Here is a 21,057-nt window from a genome sequence, read left to right as displayed (position 1 = left end):
ATGGTTTCAGCCCATTGTTTTGTAAACCTTATGTAGTAATCTAAGCTACTTTTAGCTATAAATATGTAACATCTTTGCACAAAATAAAGAAAAAGTGAAGTTGTGTTTGCTTGTGCAAAACAAATTGGGTAACCAAGCCCGGTAGAATATTTGTGCTCTAATAATACTTTGGTGAACTTGTCCAACCTCGTTCCCCGATGAAACTCGAGATATCGAGGCTCTTTTTTACTATGAGCGTAATATCAGTTAGGGACACCGTCAGGTGTTGTTGAATGTTCCAGTAGCTGATCTGACCGACAGGGCCAGCACCTCGCAGCTCTTAAAAAGATATCTCGGCGAACTGTTGATTGTTGAGCACAATACTCAACCCCCTTCGTCTATCCTCCCATCTAGCGTATTTCTACCTCCTTATTGTTCCAGGTAACACCCCTGTGTAAAAAAAAAAACCATTCTCTTTTCCATCTTATTAGTTCTCTCTCCCTCAAATTTCATCCAAGAAGCCGTAAAACAGTTTTGACTCTCTTTCTCAAGTTCTTCTCGGATTAATTATAACTTAAGGATTAATTACTCTTTAATCATTTGCTCCCTCCATTTCTCCTTCTTCTCTTTTCTATTCTTTTTTAATTCCCATTCTCTACTTCCTAATCCTGCCTTTTTCCAACCTTTCTGAACCCCTCTCTACCCCTTAATCTCTTTCTGACCCATTTCCAGGCTTTCTGAACCCCTCTATACCCTCTAGCTATTTCTGTCTCTTTTCTACTCTCTCTTTAACTCCCATTCTCTACTCCTTAAACCTACGTTTTTCCAGCCTTTCTGAGCCCCTCGCTACCCTTCAACCTCTTTCTGACCCTTTTCCAACCTCCTGAAGCCCTCTCTACCCTCTACCTCTTTTTGATATCAGAGCAGTCTAAAATGTCGTGTAAAAAGAGAAGTCCAAAAAAGGGTAAAATGCCCTACAAACTAAGTATCGTAGGGTCACAAAATAATGCCCAGGTCTCACTCAAAAGGTCAACGAATAATGCTCTACAGACTGAGTACCATCATATATATGCGAAAAAAATCAATTACTTACAATTCCTCTGGAAATTTGATATTCATTGTTGTTCACTCCAGTAATGGAAGTTAAGCTGCAATAGAAGATTAAAATGTAAAAACTACGACTCCTCAATTCAAAGCTATTCAAATGCAATACAAAATGACATGCTCATGTTGCAAATGTGCATATTAAAGCTTTTCATCATTGGATTCCCTAAGAAAAAGAAAACCAAATGATCCATTTGATAGCATAGATATATGTCAACAAAGAGAACTAATATATTCAGAAAGAAAAAAAACTAGTCAAAAGGGAAGAGTTTGGCAAGAATTGGCTTCTCTATGGATGCAAATACGCTCAAGGATCTAGGATCGTAGACCTAGTTGATCCCAAAAAAGAATCACATCAAAAGATTTCATGTTTGTTGTTGGATTAGGATTTCCAATATAGTGGGCATTCCAACTCTCAAAATGATAGTCTCTAGATTATTGTTACTCTACTTATCTGCAGATTCTTGCATAAGCAAGTGCAACATTACATATATGTGTGCATATATGTGGTATTTGGTGTGTAACTTCACAATATGGACAGAGCACCTGTGTCTGACATTACATAAACTTATGCCCTACCCTTCTTTATAACCTTTCTTGTTGAAATCCCATACAAAAGTACTTTAAGATCACCTAAGACCCCACCTTGTCCAAAAGATTTGGGATTAGCACTTTTGACAGTTGTATCCATGTTAGAAGCGGCCATGCTCAACATTATAGATATGTGAGCATGTACGTAACATGGATGTACCCCTCACATTGTGGAAACTTAAGACCTTTCTTGTTGACCTTTTTTTGTTTGAAATCTCACCACAAAGTACTTCAAGGTCACCTAAAATCACACCTTCCACCTAAATGACATATGGATGTGTCATGTTTAAAATATCAATTTTGAAATTGGCATACTAACACTCATATCCATGTCAGACACTAACATATGTACTGGTATCTTCTTGACATAGGTGTGCATGCATGCAGTCAATAATAGGCAATTCATAAAGCTCATCATATTCTAAACTTGCTCGATTACAGTACAAATGAAAGTACCATAAGATCTATACTTTCATGGCAAAGCATAGTGAGAACAGAGAAGGATCAAAGACCATCCCATCATGGCTGGATGAATGGATGGTGGAGAGAGCGCAAATTGTATATCCACCTTCCCTCCATCACCATCCCATTTATTGATCGGAAGGTGAGTTGGCAATTACCATCAGGACCCTCTGATCACCACGATCATATGGATTATAATACAGATTTCTTATAATACATTAGGTATAGAAAAGTAAGGACATGCATTTCCTAGTAAATTATATGTTACCTAAATCTAGCAATTTCGCGTAGCGGCCCACCAACTCCACACCCCACATCCAATACCTTCATTCCTGGTTTTAAACCAAGTTGCAGAGCAATGAAGTGCTCATATCGTTTGATGCTTTCCCGAAATGATTCTCCTTTCAATCTGAAAATTATAGAGGTGTTCAATTTCATCATCTACAATAAAGCAACTGCTAAGACCATGGTTTGTTTAAAGAGTTTTGGTAATCTTCCAAAAACATATTTAGCATGCAATCATTTGTTAGAAGAGAATATAATATGAGAGAGAGAGAGAGAGAGAGAGAGAGAGAGAAAGAGAATCAAATTGTTTCAAATGAGATAATCGACCAAGTCACATACCTTGGAGCAAAATGGAAAGACTCACCCCAGCCATACTCATAAAAGCTAGTCACAAGATCATAATACTTGTTTACCTGAAAATAGAATGAACAAAGATGTGAATCCAATCGAAATTTGGGGCTACTCATACTTCCAATAACCTTACAGAACAACCATGTAAAGAATGAATTTCTTTTCAGCTAATGGGTCAAGGCCTAAGAGACCAAGGTTCTGAACTCAGCTCAGCTAGAGGCCAAGTGAGCCGAGTTACTCACGCGAGTCCAAGTGGAGTTGTTCGCGTCCTACACACAGACACTTTTAAAAAAATTAAAAAATATAGAAAACATAAATTAGGGATTATGGCACAAAATACTAACCTACCTTTGTCAAAAACATCAAAATCATAATAAATAAATAAAAATTTTATACATTTTTTTATTTTTTTAAATTCTTTTATATGCCCCAGTTGTACACAAAACTTGGGGCTACTCAGAAGTCTGAGTAACTCACCCGAGTTTGAGTGGACTCCGGCTTGTACCAGAACACTGTTTTGAGATTATTGGGTCTTGAGCACGAAAAAGTTTTGGTTCTTGAAATGCGAGTTAAATATCCTTATGTTACTTTAATGTTTCCTTTCTAGTAAAGTAATAATGGATTAAATCTCTCAATAGCCACTTGGGAGAGTTTCTTGTCCAGATAAAATCAAAAGCAAATGCCATTCTTTCAAGTATCTGGCATATGCCTGATAAAATTTTGTGGAACCTTAAAAATGATAGGTAATTCACATCTTATTAATTGCAATGAAGACATTGGTTTTGGCGGTTCAGTAATTGTGGGCACCATTAACATGGAAGGTAAGTGGAGATGAAAAAAGAAGGTTGAGGAGCAAATTTGGCAGCTAAATCGTCGCAACAGTTCATCAGATCAAGTGAACAACTAGAGTTAGAATACACTGAGAGTTACATTTACTATATGGACAAAATAAACACACGCATTCGAGTTGAATCTAAAAGATACTGATATTGACATATATGATATAAACAAATAGATAATATCTTGAAGTTCTTCAGATGAACTAATCAAATAGAAAATAGAAGAACTGAGATGAAAATATACCAGGAAGATCCTAAAAGTTCTTCAGATCAAGTGATCAAATAGAAAATAAAATAAACTTAAGACGAAGAAAAATGCACAAATCAATGTTATCAGGATCAACGTCTAGTATAGTCAAAATCGGTCTAAACAGTGACCAAACTAGTTGGATCGCATTTAAAAATTATATAGAACAATTGCAAAAATAGTTTAAAATATGAATATTTTAAATAATTGCTTATCATTTTTTAACCGATCTAATTGGACAAAACCTGCAAGTCAGACCAGAGAAGATTAGTCAAACATTCCATTTGACGGGATTTTGGCTAAACCCCATTTTACTTTGCACTAGACTAGGCAAGGTACCGGCCCACAGTCTACTTGGTTGGACCAGCCAGCCCAATCTAGCCATGATAACTATGCCTAGATGATCCTTCCAAGGAGTTATCAATATCCCAATTGAGCCCATAGACAATCTAAACCGTAGTTGTTGGAAATGTCTAGGAACCCGAATCGTTTTAGGAATTGCAATCGCGACTGGCTAGAAGATTCTTGTCTTAGGAATCGTTGTCCGTACAATAGGAATCATTAGGAATGAAATTCCTAGGTTTTGAGGAGCGTTTTTCGACCAAAATAAATGCAAGTTTCATGTCTTCTTTGGAATCGAGATTCTCATCCCCCTGGAATCGACACTCCAAGAGTCAAGATTCATTAATATGTGGAATCAAGTTTCCGATATCTATGGAATCGCGTTTCTGACATATGTGGAAAAAAGATATGTTGTTGTTTCGATTTGTGATTCTAATATATTAGGAATCAAGTTTCTGAAATATATGGATAAGAGATCCATGCCAGCTTGAGATTGAGATTTACTATAATATGGACTATAGAATGCGTTTGACGACCCCTACCAGGAATCGAGATTCTATTTATAGAGAAAGAAACCACAAGCACATCTTGAGCCATCAACTTTAGAACCCATATTGGATGTTTCTTATTAGAAGGTTTTCCAAATTTTAAAGTGATTGTGTTGACTATTGAACTTATAGACATTATATACAAAAGACAAGTATTTTTGAATTGCGATTTTGATTTCATTATTATAAAGACAAAATAGGATTATGGCTATGCCATGGTTTTACTTTCAATTGTATGTGTTGTACTAAACAGTTATATTGTAAATTTAAAGTAAAAGCCATCCAGGGTGGCAAAAGTAAAATAATGAAACCTTGCAACCACTAGAAGCATTCAAAGGAAGATTTCTGCACCAATAGATGTAGAATCAAGATTTAATCTTCGCTGGAATCATATTCGATATATTTGGAAACGTCTACCTACAATTAATGGGTTCAAGTTTCTAAATATGTGTTCGATTGAGATTGCGAAATTAAGCAATGGAGTTTCCTTGGTTCCGATAAATGGCTTCTTAATATGTGTTGAATTGAGATTCTGAAATTAAAGAATCAAGTTTCTTTGGTTCCGAAAAATGGTTTCTAAAGATGTGTCGAAATCAAGTTTCTTTAGTTCCGAAAAACGAAACGGTTTCCATGAAGATTCCTTAACAGAAATGCGTAATCGGGCTTTGGAACCAGAAACGCGAGGTCAGAAGCGAGATTCCGATAACTATGATCGAAACTAGGAGATGGCTAGACAAAAGACAACCAAGGGTAGAAAATTTCTATGACAATCATGAAAATGAGATATAAGGGAACATTGTATAAGATCTGATTGCTAACTAGAAGCTCTTTATATTCAATGCTTGCTTGGGCAAAAGTGCTTTTAGAAATGCCACAAAATTTCATGCTCCCATAGGAGTATACTATCCATTTACTCCTTTTGGTGAAACCCAATCTAGAAGTATTTTAGGATCCCAAATTTTAATGATGTAATATGAAGGTCAACCCACAGATTAACCACAAAATAGAAAATTTCCAAATTTGCACTCTCTATGCACTTGAAGAAAACATAATGTCTCAAGATTGAACCATGGTAGTCCAACTTTTTGAAAGTATTAGAAATTTTGAAATTCAAATTTTCCTTTTGAAAATAATCATGTAGCGATTCATATGTAGTTCCCAAAATTTAGATTAAAAAAAAACCTCCCAATAGGTTTTCTGCCCGTTGGAGTAGATGGATTGAATGCTCTAGCAAAACCATAATATACATGCCCTTTTAAAAATTGTAATAAACATTCAACCAATTGATTATTACTTCATTGGAAGTTTCTTTTATCTAAAGCCAAATTCTCAAATGTCCGGATAGAAGATCAATTAGATGAACACTAAAACATAACATGAAGGGTCAAGAGCAAGTTTGTCTTGGGAAGAAGTGGCTGCCATAGACCCATATACCAAACACTTAGATGCGGCTGCTTCATTGAGTTAGAATAGAAATCTTCCAAACACTTTGAAGTTGCCGCTTCATTCGGTTAGAATAGAAGTAGTGGCCTCCACAAAACATGTCAAATTAGTGTTCTCCTCGAAACATGTCAAATTAATGTTGTCTTAGAAGCCCCTAGAAGCAATGGCTACCAAAATAACGTCGTACTTCCTACAAACAGTTGTAGACAGGCGTGGCTTCCACAAAACAAGTATGCCCTAAAGAAACGAACATTCGAAAGAGAATACAAAGCATGAAAAGATAGATATCAACTTCTCACCATGTCAGCATAATTGGCATTCCTAAGTTTCCTTGATTCCTCATCTCCTTCATGATACCCATGGTACCTACAAGAGGTGAGGCTGAGAAGTTTAGAATGAACAATGACAGAGTAAAGCATCATTCTAGAGAAAAACATGTGCAATATACACTTTCATTTATACATGAGGGAATCGCTGATATAAACATGAAGTATGCAAAATATAAAGTACTCTCACCAAATTAGTCACATTATAAAGTCAATCTGAAGTTGAGCCTAAGTTGTACAATGGTTGCGGTTTAATACTAATGACAAGACTAAAATATGTGTATTCACAATTATCTTTTGAAAGCTTTCCATGAGATCAAATGCAAATAGACAAAAAACATAGTCCCTTGAAAATGGGATAAAAATAATGATTAAAAAGAAATGATGGGAACACCTCTATTAAAAGTGTTATTTTGCGAATTCATCCGCTTAATTTCCATGAGCACTCAATTAATTTATGAGAAATTTATTTAAATTACCGACGGAAGATTAACAATTTAACACTTTACCTAAAGAAATCTCCTTGACATGTAATGGAAAAAGGAAAAATCAGTGTGCCCCAAATATACAAGTATTTCAGACCCTTAACACATTGTGTAGGGAAGCGATCAAGGAGGTTACAGGTCAACCTCCATCCAATTGCGTCCCAATCAAGTCTACAACATCTAAAGCAACAGCACAGAGCTTGATTACATCTTGCTCAACTAGAGAAAAGACTCAATCATGAATTATGCAGGTTAGAGACATGATGAACAGTCCAGCACCTAGGTGGGCGCCAAGCAAATCCAGATTCAGGCAGCATGGCAAAGTATTATAAGCTTTTCGGTTTCGGCCACTATTTTCCCTTTTAATTTTTTAGTAAAAAAAGATCTCAAATTTTGTTTTAATAAAAAAACCCAAACATACCCCTGAACAAGGGTCATTTCCGCTCATGGGTAGGCCCTAGGTGGCCGCTCAGGGGTGGGAGCCGGACGCCCGCCCAAGGTGGGGAGCTGAGCGCCCGCCTAGGCGGATTCCGTGGCACCTAGTCGGCTGCCTAGACAAGGCGGTCAGGCTCGCTGGGCCGCTAAGCGCTGCCTGAGTGCCAGGTGGTATACATTTAGAACACTGATGATGAATCATGGGATAAATAAATTATCATGGATCCCAAGTTCCCTTAGGTGGTCCTGGATATTGTTGATAGTATTAAAACTGGAATCGTCAACACACTTCCTACGTTTAAAATTTATAGAGTTGTTAACAATGATAGAGATTCTATTTTCTTCAATCCTAACTAAGTGTTTGTTCACTAAGGTCTATATTTGTCCAAAATTATTTTTTCTTATTGTAAGAGGCCAAAGTTCGTGATTAGTGTACAACAACTCTTTAGATGCCTAAACTAATTCAATATCTCCTTGGATTCTACAACTTACAATAAGGAGACTTGTTTCTCAACCATACTATTTGTTATGACTGCTCCATGTTCAATTGCAAATCTCACTCAACAAGTCCCTTTCTAAAAGCATGATCACTTGAATGGAAAAAAGAAAGGTGTTTATGTAATGCAGCATAATCTTTCCAATGGTTCAATATCAAATGGTGAGCTTTTGGATCAAATATTTCTCCCCATGAATAAATCTTTCAAATATATGTGATAGTTTTATAGGAAAATATTATGAAATGGCTCAAATTATCTTATAAAATCATTGAACGACTTAAAAGATCCTATTTACCACAGCAACATTCATTTTAAAATTTCATTTCATAAAGATTCCTCCTCAAAAAATTTGTACCAAAATTTCATTTTATCTCTATTCGAGATTGAGAACCCTAAAGAATCACGAGCATTTCTCCAGTTAAGTGGATTGAGCCAAATTACAATAATATCTCTAGTTGTTCAGGTTGAAAAATGGAACAAAGATTTCAATTGCATAAAACTTTTCAAAAAAAAAAACTGCATAAAAGTGAATTTTATATATTGCTAAACATAAACAGGTATTCCATCATTTGGCAAGTCCATGTTTACTAACCTAGAACAACTAAAGGTATTATTGTAATTTGGCTTGGACTTTTAAGTCCTGCCAAATTACCAAAATACTTTCGGTTGTTTGCGGTTTGTCGAGCTCAAACAATATTAATTCCTAATTTTTTAACTTTTTTAAGGAGGTACCTTCTTGAAATGAAAATAAAAAAGTAAAGCCCCGCTTCGAACCTATTAAGATTTTGATAGATGGTTTGAATCTTTTAATAATATTGTCCAAGTTTGATTGGTTGGACATACTCCATCCTTTTCATGATTTTTTTTTTGCACTTTCATGGATAGTTTAGCACACCTCCAGAGAGTGTGATAGCCTTCCTTGGGTCTGTCACTTGGAGGTTCCTATTATGCTTTGCTCCAAAACATAGATTATTGAGCCTCATGGATTTGATGTAATTATTTTGTTGCAAAGGGTAGTTTTAGATTAAAATTAAAAGTGCGTGGAGCAAAATAGAGGGTTTTCCCGGGGGAGTTGGACTGGAGGTTTTTCTTGAAGCTAAATAATAGTTAAACAGCTCATTCTAGAATGATTTAGGGAATTATCCAAGCTATGCTTCTTTGGGAGCAAATTTTACACTTGCTCACTAAGCAAAACACCAAGAACTTATGCTTGTTTTGGAATTTTGGGTATCACTTTGGAATCAACCGATGAATGATATAAAAAAGAACTAAAAAATGAATTTTGAGTTCTTGAAACCTTGATCTAACTGTCCAAGAAATTAAAGTCCATACTCATACTTGGGTGTGATTTTTATCAAGTATTTTTAAGGTGGTTATTCAACTTTTGTTTTTCTAGATTGGTTAACAGGTTCAATAGATAATAGATATCCCCTTTGTATATCACATCTTTAACCGAAATACTGTTTTTTCTTGCTTTTACCCCCAAGTCAAAAAGCTACAATTTTTATGACGAAACACGTCTCCTCACATTTCCAACAAATCACGTGGCATGCCGCTTGAAGCAAAAATGGGAATCGGTCCGACACAAAATATGCCAGACTGGCAGAATTTGCCCAAAAATGCAAGTCCAACATAGGCACAATAAAACAAGTGCCGGATCGGAAGAACATGGCAAAAAATTCGGTCAGGCAGAAATGTGAGTTGGACACAGTCATCGGAAGCAACAAGCCAGTCCAACACATTTCTTGCTGGACCGTAGCAAAGATAATGAAAAAATGCAGTCCAGTACAAAAGTGTGTCGAACATGTAATGAGACTTTTGGAATACAAAACCGGAAACTAATCCGGCACACGTTTGTGCTGGACCTAAAGAGGATATAGTCGTCCGGCGCAAAAGTGTGTAGGGCCGGAATCTGGCTTCAAATTCAAGAGGCCTCACTACCAGTCCAGCACACTTTTGAGCCAGACGAGACTTCTCTATTTTGGGCAGATAGAGAAAAATATATCAAGGGGAGAGAGAAAAAGAGTTTTAACGGGTAAGGGAAGATTGAAAGGGTAATTTAATCTTTAACATATTAGATTTTTGACTGGGGGTAAAAACAAGAAAAACATTATTTAGGCTAGGAGTGTGATACGAAGAGTATTGGGAGATTGAATGTCTACAAAGTAAATTAAAAGTGGGTATCCATAATTTTCTCATATAAATATTGTAGCAGAATATTTAGAATAGGAGTCGAATACCCATACTATGATAAGTTGATAACATTTTTTAGTATATCTTTCAAACCACGTATAATACAATATTTTTTTAAGATCTTGGATCTCCTACATAATAGAAAATGGGAAAAAATTTATAAAAAAAAAAAAAATCATTCCATTCATACATGAAATGTTTGCATTATTACTCGATTTTGTTTCTTGTTAGGTTTGGTTATAAGCATAATCACCAATACTTGCACTATCCTAAAGATTAATGGTTCACTCTTTCGGATCATGATAAAATGGATCTCTAGTGAGAGATGGGGCTCCTACGGAGAGAGAAAAGCCTCCAGTTAAGATATGTTGGTGGGTCTTTCATAGAGGTGATTTTCCTTTGGGGTGTTAAAGTGGGCCCTTTTCTAGAGTGAGATATTCTTTGAAAGGTTCTTTTTACAAAAATTTTAAGGAAAATATCTTCGTATCCTTTATTTTAAGTTTTCATATCTCAATAGATCCAAAAATTCAAAATATATCTCTCAACCTTCTGCCTAACTTTTCCCACTTTTAATCATTTTTTTAGCCCTAACAAATCTAAAAAGACATGTTCATTTTAAACCCTTCATCTCTTTACGTGATATATTCCCCTCAAATTTCTCTGTCTCCAACATTCACCCACTTTGTCTCTCTAACGGGAGAGAGAGTGAAAAAATAGGTAGAGAGAGATTTAGGAGAAAATCATATGAAGAGAGAGAAATGATGGTGTTTGAAAAGGATACGTCTTTCTTATACTTGTTTGAGGCAAAAAAATAGGTTAAAAGGGGATAAAGTTAGCTTAAGGGGTTAAAAGATATAAAACTTAAGATTTTTATGACATTTTTATGACTCAAGATACGTTTTGAATCTTTAGATCTATTGAAATATATTTTCCCATAATTAATCTATTAGTGGGAAATAGGGAGATTTTTGTTTGCATCATTCAAGGAATTGAATATTATAATATTATTTATTCTTACTATAAGGAAGTCACAATTACTCCTAGACATTAGGTGTCAACTTGAATAGCTTGGGTGTATCACGATCATTGGGAAATTCTCTTTTGAACTTCGACTCTAGTCAATGACACTCTTACAATCACCCCATTTAAAATCTGAAGGATAAGAGTGATTGTGACCTCTTTTTATCCAAAGTAAATATTCTCTTTATATACTTTTCTATTGTTCAATTGGGAAAATAACATATATTTGCGTGTTCTTTTTTTATGAGTTTTTTTTGGTATGGTTTGCATAAGATTGCAACCATAAACAATCCAATTAAGACACATCTCCAAATTTTATCATAAAATGTAATTTTGGTATTAAAAATTCTTAGGATTGCCTGAAAATCTATTTCCAATTCTAATTATAAAATTTTAAACTCCAAACGTAGTCCAAATCAAGTAGATCTATAAACATATGAAAATAATAAAAATGGACCGTTTAGATAATGGGCAAGCTTTCTATACTTCCCCTACAGAATAAAACTTATATACTTCCCCTTATCCAACCGTCCATTTTGAATGGAAGGTTAAGATTGTCTCAATCACAATGTCACGTCTCTACATTATTTTATTTTAAATTTTTTTTTTATAAACTATTTTGGCACCAAATTTTGGACGTCCAATCCTCTATTAAACTCGCATTAGTGAAAAAATATAAAAATAATATTTTCAATAAAATAAAATAACCAAAATACCCCTAAAAGTTTCAAGGGGTATTTTGGTCATTATATTTTAACTAAAAAGTATTTTTAGTATTTTTTATAGGCACGACCCAATGAGAAGATGACACGTATCAAATTTTATATTCATACACTTTGTATAAAAAAAAACTAAAAATAAAATACTTTGAGACATCATATCTAAGATCATATGGTGAATGGCTCTCTTGATCAAAATTGGACGGCTGGATGGTAAGAGAAGCATAGATCTTCTATGTTGTAAGGGAAGTATAGAAAATTATATAATATGTTGCAAGTGCACTGTTTTTGGCACTCGAAATCTTTTTGTTTTTTATATTGATACATCTCAATGTCGAGATGATCACTTGAAGGGGTTTTCAACATTAAAACAACATTTTTCGATGGATTTTTGAAGTGCAACCTTAATTTTACATTAAAAGTTGCAACCTTGTACAAACTTTTTCTATTTTTTTTCCCGCTTTTTTTTTTGGGGCGAGTTTTTTTTTTTTTTACAAAACATCTCATGCATAATAGATTTTGACTTGCCTAGTCAACTTTTCCTTTAAGGTGATGTTTTATTTTTGATAGGGCTGGAACCCTATCAAACCATTTTACTTTAGGGTGTGTTTGACACACTGAGTATTTGGGAGTAGAAGGGACTCTCCCATTCATTTTAACTTTTAACACTAAAAAAAAGCAGCTGCATGTGGAAGGTCGCCCTTCCACTTTACAACTTCCATACAATAATATCAAGCATGGAAGTGGGATATTTAACTGCCACATCCACAAACTTCCCCCTATCAAACACCCCTTAAAGTTAACCAACAAATATCCTTTAAAGTTAGGTTGCGGTTTCTACAAGGTTGCAACCTTAAACCATCCAATTAACTACACCCTAAAATTTGATCATAACATGTAATTTTATTATAAAAAATTCTTGCCATTATCTTAAAATCTATTTTCATACTTAATTAAAAAATTTTAAATTCCAAAAATAGTTAAAATTAAGTAGATCTATAAATATATGTGTTACAAGATACACTCTTTACAGGACTCAAAAACTTTTTATTTTCATATTCATACATCTCGATGTCGAGATGATCAATTAGAGTGTTTTTTCAACATTAAAATAATACTTCAGATGGTTTTTTGAGGTTGCAACCATATATAAAGTTTTCCCTTTAAGAAATTATAAGTCTTTCAAGCATCTCTATTTTGGATCCATGATTTTAACCAACAGATACACAGATATCCTTTAACAGTTAGTTAACCACAGTTCTCCATTAAAGTTATTAAATTTTCTTTTTTCTTTTTTCTTTTTTTTTTTTTAACTTGTTAAGTGTCATTAAAGTTACTAAAGTTAACCACATATATCCTTTAAAGTTAACCACAGATGCACAGATATCCTAACCACAGTTCTCCTTTACAGTTAACCACATATGTCCTTTAACGTAAACCACTGATATACTTATAGAAACTTCATCCTTTATCGTTTGTGGTTAGCTTTTCGTTTTACTTTATATTTTTGGCACTTGATTTGGCAATTACATTTCCCAATTTCGTGTCTTGTAGACTCTGTGACTCACAATTGTGATTTCTCTTTTAGAGAGAGAGAGAGTCACAATTTTGTTAAAAAAAAAGAGAGAGAGACAATTGATTTATTTTTTAGAGAGAGTCACAATTCTGATTTATTTTTTAGAGAGAGAAAGAGTCACAATTGTGATTTCTTATTTTTTAGACAGAGAAAGAGTCACAATTGTGATGTTTTTTTTTCAGAGACAGAGAGTCACAATTGCGATTTCTTTTTTTAGTCTCCCAAAATGCATAAAACTGAGCTTACTGTATAGCATAAAGATTAAAAGTGACTCATGCACAATAAAATGGAGAAAATTGTTTTTTATGCGTCTCTTAAAAATTGAAACATGGGTAATAGACTTACCGTTGCACTGTAGAAATAACTTCTGTTTTCTCTCTCTTTCCTCCAACACCAGAGACCAGATCCAAAACTCCAGTTTTCGACATCCTGCATAGAAAAACCTCCAAATCTGAATTTTGTGGAAACAGGAAGGCCTATATCTCATGCATACCAGCACATAGATATACATGCTCACCTACTTTAAAGTTGGGAAATTATCATTAAAAAAATTATTTTTAATTACAAAAATTTAAAGGTATGTGAAAACTTGAAAACATGGTCCGAAAATGCATTACAAGGTACACTATTTCCAAAACTTGAAATCCATTTTTTCTAATGTCCATGCATCTTGATGTCTCAATGATCAATTTTGATTGTTTGAGCATCAAAACAGCTTCTTTTAGTGAAAATTTTTAGGTGGGCTCTAAGTTGATTGTTTAGAGCCTCGGCTCTATATAAATTTTTTTATTATAAAAAAATATACTTTTCGACCCTAAATTTTCAAAAACTTCATCCATACTCATTTTCTATATTATTTGTATTTTTCGATGAAAATAACCTTCACGATAATCTTAGATCTGTGAAGGCATCACGGTTGACACAGAATCGTGATAGAATTTCAATCACCATGATGATTATAGGGTTACTAGAGATTATAGATTTCAAACACATGATGATTATTGGGTTATTAGAGATTATACACCATCATGGTATTGAAAACACTGTGATGCCTCTCTTAACCATCACAATAGTTTAAACACCGTGACAGTTTTAAAAAATTTGGGCTTTATTGCTAATAATCTAAAAAATAATATTTTTTATGATTCCCCTTTAAAGTTCGATAGTTGTATTTGACATTGCAAAAATATTAGTAAAATTGTCAAACCAACATAAGAAATTATGTAGCAGGATATTATACTACACATTGCCAAGTATATAGGAGTGCGTTTGGATTGTTTATTGCTCGACTCAGCGCATTTATAGACCTGATTAAGTAAACAAATGAAGCTCAAGCTTACCTTTACTTAATCAAGTCAAGCTTAAATTGGATATTTCATGCTCTGAGTAAAGCTCATTGACACTCTTATTTTGGTCTATAGTAATTATTGTATAAAAATAAAATCCCTAGGGTCCAAAAAAAAAAATTTAAAAAAATTTAAAATATATATATATATATAAATATATATATATATATATATATATATATATATATATATTGAGAGAGAGAACGCTTTGCCTAGGCAATCAAGAAATTGTCCACATGTTTTTGTGGTTCAAATTCGTGGCATCTGACAAGGGTAGTGGTGTATAGCAATAATAAATGTACTACAATAATCCTATCCACATGTCCATTTTTAAGAGTAACCGCCACACCTAAAAATTCCTACCTGGTGGATCGGAAGAAAATATAAAAAAACTATTTTCAAATTTTATTTTATTTTTTATATTCATGATCATCGTAGTGCAGATCATAGATTTTTAAAAATTTGGATCCAAGATCTATATAAATAAAAAATGGGTGCTAGAGGGAGCCCGCACTAGAAGAGTATAGGTTAGTGGACTCATAAAATCCAGGTCCTCCAAAATAGCCAATAGATAACACCTTTTTATCTTTAATAATATACAACTTTCTTTAAATTGGCATTCAATTCTTTTTTTTTAAATCAAAATTAGCATTCTATTGTTATTATCAAATTGATTCATTATTTGTTTTTATCACTTATTTACGAAAAAGGATCCGTGCACCGGATCATGCACCCCAAAAACAGGTCCAGATCGATGAATCGGTGGTTCGGATCAACGAATCGGACGGATCAATCAAATTCGGCCTTACAAAATTCAAAAATTTATAAAAAAAACCATATAAATTTGTTTTTAAGAATCCTATAAAAAATAGGAGTACTACATTATTAATTTCCATTCTTTTACATCAATATGCGAATAATGAGATATTCTTTTTTTGTATGATCTAGTGTTATACATTGAATTTACATCACACAAAAGAAAAAGCGTACAATTATCATGGATGAAATATATAAGCATACATGGACTAGAATAAAGTATACAATTAATAAAATACGACCTAAAACCAAAACAAAAAATTATGTTATTCTTCATTTTGGTCATATTGTTTCCACTTGTTGAATTCACGTAACAATTCATTGACTCAATATAGGAACAAATCATCCAAATTAGTGGTCAACTGACTATACACAAATCCCTCACTGTATTCAATAAGACATTTATCTAGCATAAATTGACAACAGTAGACAACAAATCAATAAACAAACAAATTTATCTGAACAAACTAAATAATAAACGGTAAACAGCTAAAAAAATTAAATTTTTAAAACACCTAGATTTCAATAATTCATCAGATTTCTTTGATAATTAGTATAAAATTACAAAACAAATAAATCTTGCTAAAAATATCATAAAAAAATACAAAACAACAAATGACATTACCTGATTTTAATGAAAGCTAGTATTAACAAGATCATTCAGCAAAAAATTTGGATCGAATTGATGAAGAATGGCCCCTTAATTCATGATTTTGCGGAAAACCAACACCCGCTCAAAAAAACTGTAAATCTCGCTAAAAAACAAAATCGTAAAAAAAAAATACAAAAAGACGAATCACATTACCAGATTTTAATGAAAGATAGTTTTAACACCATCATTCAGCAAAAAAAAAAAAAAAATGGATCAAATTGAAGTAAGAATGGTCGCCAGATTCACGGTTTCGCGAGAAACCCTAACCCGCTCAAATAACTGTAAATCCCGCTTAAAAAAAAATCGTAAGAAAAAAACATATAAAACAACAGATCACGTTACCTGGTTTTGATGATAGCCAATATTAACACAACCATTTAGAAAGAAAATGGATCAAATTGTTGAAGAATGACCACCAAGATCACGGTTTTTTCGCAAAACCCTAACCCACTAAAAAAGACCCAAATTTTCAGTAAAAAAAAAAAAAAGCACATGAATGTATTTTCCTGGGTTCGTTTCAACACCAATCAAATGTTTAATATATTTAAAAAATTATTTCCCTCAATTAATGATAAAAAAAAAAGACATTTTTACTGTTCGAGCAGTTTTTTTGGTAAAAAAGGCGTAAATCACGAGATCCACTGTAGCATTGTCACTTTCACTGGAGCGAAACAGCATTTTCACTGTAGCAAATGCAGTTATACAAAAAAAATTAAGACACGTCATTATATCTATTTTACTTTTAAAATTGAAATCTTCATTTAAAAGCCAAAAAAAATAAAATATATAATGTTGCGTTAAAAATTATACTTTCACTTGGTTAAAATATTTCACAAATTACAAATGAAACAATATATTTCATTTAAAAATATTCTGTATTCATGTTATGAATTTTACATTCATGTTGTTTTCCACTATTTCATCCGAAAGCTATAAATTTGACATAAAAAGGTAATATTCATTTATTTTAGATATATGTTATTTTTCAAATATTTATTTTAAAAATATAACCTTCTAAAAATAATTTCAAAACAGCATATTATTAAAAAAATTAATAAATGAGCTTAAAACTATCACTATAAATTAAAATTTATAATTATAACTATAAATTAGAATTTATAATTATAAGTATAAAATGAAAACTGTAATTTTAAATAAAAAATAAAAATTGTAATTTTAAATATAAAATAATTATAGCTATAAAATAGAATTTATAATTATAAATATAAAATAAAAATTGTAATTTTAAATATAAAATAAAATTTATAATTGAGCAATATCATAATGAATAATAAAATTAAAAATAAACCGTAAATAAAAATATTCTTCTTTCATAAAAGATGTACATGACATTACTCATATTTTTATTTATTTACTTAAACACTTTAATGATCAAATTTTTAGGTAAGTTTTTTAATCTCAGTTAACGATTTATGACTTTATAAGTATAATCTCAAGATTCAAAAAATATGAAAGAAGAAACGCTATGAAATGCTATTAAGAAAAAAATATTTCTTGAATTACAATACTAAAATCATGATTTTTTTTTTCGTCATGCGGTATTTTCTTTCTCTATAATTATTATACTTTTTAGGGTGGAAAATGTAATCAACTTTTCCAAGGAAAAAGAAAATAATTGGTGAACCAACCAGCCTATTAAATGGTATTGGCCGGACGTTTAGAATCAATAAGAGCGTATCAAACGGCTATTATGTATGGGCACTTTTTTATTTTTTTATAAATCTTTTTGAGCTGAGATATTGTGCAGATGCAGTAGGTGCATGAAAAATAAATAATAATAATAATCCAAAATAAAAAAATAATAAAAATTGCCTCATAGTTGAACTGAACATAGTCATTGGGAGCGCCCCAATAGGATGGTGCTCCGGCATTCCATAATCAGGATCTCGCTCAGAACATAATTTTTTTTATTTTGAGATCTGGCTCCGATTTTATGAGGTACTCGCTCTGATGAACAAAAGGATCTCGACCCCCACACACAACAGTGCACGATCGTGAATATTACATATCCCTTTCCTGAATAAATAAGGTCCTCAAACCCTGAAATTTGAGAGCGTGATCCCTATGTCCATGAAACTCCAATGCCTAACGAATTCTAGAATATCCCTTTCCTGAATAAATAAGGTCCTCAAACCCTGAAATTTGAGAGCGTGATCCCTATGTCCATGAAACTCCAATGACCAGTGAATTCAAGAATATCCCTTTCCTGAATAAATAAAGTCTTCAAACCCTGAAATTTGAGAGCATGATCCCTATGTCCATGAAACTCCAATGACTAATGAATTCTAGAATAAACCAGAATGAGATCTTGCTTATGTGGGAACGGTTTGCGGGGCTTGGTAGGAACATAAATCCAAGTGTAATAGGGTTGGGTTATTGATACAAGTGGAGTTCTATCATGGAAATGCGGATCAATTGGGCATGGAACTCGATCAATCCTTGAATGGAGTTCGATCTTTCTAAAATAAAAACACGATTCAACACCAAATGGGATCTCGTTCCTATTTCAAATATGAGTGTGATCCTATTGTATATACGAACGCGATCCCATGTGTCCCCATTAAGTATAAAGATCCCATTGTGTTGGGAACATGTACTGCATATGGGATCTGGTTCCGCTACTTTTACCCAAGGGAACTCACTCCTCGAGAGCCGAAGCTTTAGGTAGCCATTGTACACTACCATTCCCAACCTTGGAGCCGTTCCAGCTCCGGCTCCCGGTAACTATCGATCTGAACAGGGCAGGGCAGATTAGATTGTTAAATCTAGGCCATCTGGCCAGTCAAGTTAGATATCAAGTTCCAACCAAAGAAAAATCGCAAAGAGAAGAACCATGGTCTTAAACCAGAGTAAGAAGTGAAGGGCAGATCTAACTGGCAGGGCAGAGCTAAACCAGGAGGTATTAGTTTTAGTTACAGCTTTCCAGAACCACATATAACCCCAAAAAAATTTCATTAATTTCTCAGACCCACATATAACCCAAAAAAAAATTTCATTAATTTCTCATCAAACACCTTGGAAAACTGCTAACGATTTCAAAAAGAAAAAGAAAAAAGAAAAAAGAGAGCAGAAAAGCCACAGTTTCTATTCCATTAAATGGTTGGTAAAGAAGGTTTTATGAAACTGGTCACAGAGAAAAGAACTGCAAAGCTAGAGATAGTGGGTTCACCCAATGGAAGTGTGTAAAAGCATCATCCAATGGTTCATATTATTGTAGTATTTAAATTTAATTTTTTTTACAATTCAATTATCATGAAAATTTTAAAGTAAGTGTGCCACACTTGAGTACATTTAAAATATATTAAAAATTCTTTTTAAAAAAATAAATTGATGAAATCAAAGTATGTATGAATGTTTAGGAGGTATTTTGCTTAATTTTTTAATAATTTTTAAAAAAGATAAACTATTCAACACCTTATCCCTTTGGAGCTATTCCGACTCATAATAATGTGCTTTGAAATTTAAAATGTAAATAGTGTGTCTCATGAATATTTAAATAACTCCCCAGTCATAATCAAAGGTTTTTAGGTGCGTAATTGAAGTGCAACCGTAATTTCTAATTCTGCATCATTATATAAACTTTTTTCGTAAAAATAATGCGCACCCGTAGCATACACGGCTGAAGCATTAATGTTTTAGACGGCTGTCATGTCACCCTGAAAATGTGGTATCAATCGTACGGCAAATAAATCATGTGAATGTGTCAGTAGACTATTGGCCTCGTGAAGAGGTAAAACGCACTGCCCAAAAAGCAACATTTTTTCAACGACGGATCCTTGCTTTCATCTCTTGTTTCGGATGAGGAAACATTTTTACAGGAAGAATCAAACAATAAATAATAATAATATTTTAAATACAAATATTGACTAAAATATCCTTAAATAATTTTGGTCAATATTTTATCTAGATTTTAAGTTTCAAATAAATATAATTTTTAAATAAATTAAAGAATAAAACTATTTTATAGCCCTTTAATTAATTTGAATTGTTAGATGATATTCGTCAAAGTGCCCACCGCACGTGGAAGCTCTACATTGTTGCATGTATGGGTTTTTTTTTTCTTTCTTCATTTTTTTTTTTCTTTTATCCCTTTGAAATTAACTATGCCTTATTGGTCTTTTACTTCTATTTTGAAGGCTTTTCCAACGCATTAAAAAAAAAAAAAAAAGCCTTATCTCAAAATCTGAAAATACTTTGGCATGAGAAGTCTCTGTAACAGCTCTAAAATCAATTTTCACAAATGGTTATGAAATTAATAACTCAAAAAATAGTATAGATATTGTAGATCCATGAACACTTATTTTTTTCTAAATAATGTGTTATACTATACATTATTTATAGAGCTTGAAATCCCAATTGTTTTTCACAAACATAATCATACAAAACTACAATGCTCGACTAGTTTTTAAGGTGAAGTTTTACTTGTTTTGATTGGGTGTAGTCCTATCAAAATATTTTCCTTTATAAAAAATCAATGTTTTGTTATTTCAAAGTCCTTTTGTTCTGTCAATTTCTCTCCACCCATCCTTTCTCTTTAATCTCAATTAACATCATGGCTGCCTCCTCTTCTCTCGCTCTCATCCAATATTGACTTTCTCATCCATGTCAAGCACAAGGTCTTTTGATCCTAAAGAAAATATAAAAAATATGAAAACGTGCAGTAAATGTAAATTGAAACCTAAAATAAATAAGCTTATAAATATAGAGAAAAATATATATAAAAAAAAGTTTTACATGTGACCCATCTATACAAAGTAGATTTCGTCCAATCTAGGTAGAT

General features: G+C 32.8%; 1 protein-coding gene across 14 annotated transcripts in view; it reads right to left on the bottom strand.

Annotated features, from left to right (window-relative positions):
- Window positions 1–16,799, bottom strand: part of LOC18428920 (cycloartenol-C-24-methyltransferase) — a 31,120-nt gene extending 14,321 nt beyond the window's left edge. For 3 of the 14 annotated variants that reach the window (XR_016052937.1, XR_016052930.1, XM_088863211.1), the window contains exons 1-6: window positions 16,599–16,799; window positions 13,788–13,871; window positions 6,491–6,557; window positions 2,761–2,834; window positions 2,405–2,545; window positions 1,073–1,127 (exon numbers count right to left, since the gene is read on the bottom strand). Coding sequence is in view for 1 of the 14 variants with exons in the window: in XM_088863211.1 (XP_088719337.1) it covers window positions 1,073–1,127; window positions 2,405–2,545; window positions 2,761–2,834; window positions 6,491–6,557; window positions 13,788–13,871; window positions 16,599–16,633 (456 nt within the window). In the remaining 13 variants the exon portion in view is untranslated. Of the gene's footprint in view, window positions 1–1,072; window positions 1,128–2,404; window positions 2,546–2,760; window positions 2,835–6,490; window positions 6,558–7,026; window positions 7,790–13,787; window positions 13,872–13,959; window positions 14,195–14,322; window positions 14,341–14,782; window positions 14,899–16,409; window positions 16,551–16,598 lie in introns of those variants that run through there. The other 11 variants (XR_016052942.1, XR_016052941.1, XR_016052931.1 and 8 more) reach the window with 10 other exon arrangements.
- Window positions 16,800–21,057: the final 4,258 nt, after the last annotated feature.

This window comes from Amborella trichopoda, chromosome 3 (assembly GCF_054954075.1).
Source record: "Amborella trichopoda isolate Santa Cruz 75 chromosome 3, AtrichopodaSantaCruz75HAP2 v2.0, whole genome shotgun sequence".
Classification (NCBI taxonomy): Eukaryota; Viridiplantae; Streptophyta; class Magnoliopsida; order Amborellales; family Amborellaceae; genus Amborella; species Amborella trichopoda.
This window is presented reverse-complemented; position numbering and strand designations above follow the sequence as displayed.